Source organism: Antrostomus carolinensis, unplaced genomic scaffold, assembly GCF_000700745.2.
Source record: "Antrostomus carolinensis isolate BGI_N321 unplaced genomic scaffold, ASM70074v2 scaffold37742, whole genome shotgun sequence".
In the NCBI taxonomy this organism is placed as follows: Eukaryota; Metazoa; Chordata; class Aves; order Caprimulgiformes; family Caprimulgidae; genus Antrostomus; species Antrostomus carolinensis.
In genome coordinates this window covers 2115-2550 of record NW_010302333.1, presented here as the reverse complement: position 1 = coordinate 2550, position 436 = coordinate 2115, and the positions used below count along the sequence as shown (strand labels likewise).

The 436-nt window shown below is 61.9% G+C and overlaps 1 protein-coding gene across 1 annotated transcript in view; it reads left to right on the top strand.

Annotated features, from left to right (window-relative positions):
• The window catches only part of CRTAC1 (cartilage acidic protein 1), a gene marked incomplete at both ends in the record, with an annotated part of 2782 nt that overhangs the window by 257 nt on the left and 2089 nt on the right, over positions 1-436 (top strand). The window contains one exon of the mRNA XM_010163768.1: positions 156-268. Coding sequence (XP_010162070.1) covers positions 156-268 — 113 coding nt within the window. The remainder of the gene's footprint in view (positions 1-155; positions 269-436) is intronic.

Below are 436 nucleotides of genomic sequence, written 5' to 3'. Positions count from 1 at the left end.
TTTCCTGCCAAGCCTCCTTGGCTAAGGGACCCACCTTCACCCAGATTTGTCTTCAAGCCCCAGTTCCCAGCGGGGCGGGGACCTGAGGCACAAGAGCAGGACCTGGTGTCCTGTTCCCTGTGCCTGTCATCACCCCGTGCCTGTCCCTTGCACAGGACATTGCCACCCCCAAGTTCTCCATGCCGTCCCCCGTCCGCACCGTCATCGCAGCTGACTTTGACAATGACCAGGAGCTGGAGGTTTTCTTCAACAACATCGCCTACCGCGGTTTTTTTTTAGGAGCCCGGCACGTACCGGGGGGCCGAGCAGCCCCCGCGGCACAGCCGTGCTGACGGGGCTCCTCTCCAGCAGTGCCACTGCTCGGGCTCAGCTCATAAAAGGCACCGTGACCGAACCCTTCCCAGCGTCATTACCAGGCGCTGCGATCGTGCCTGCA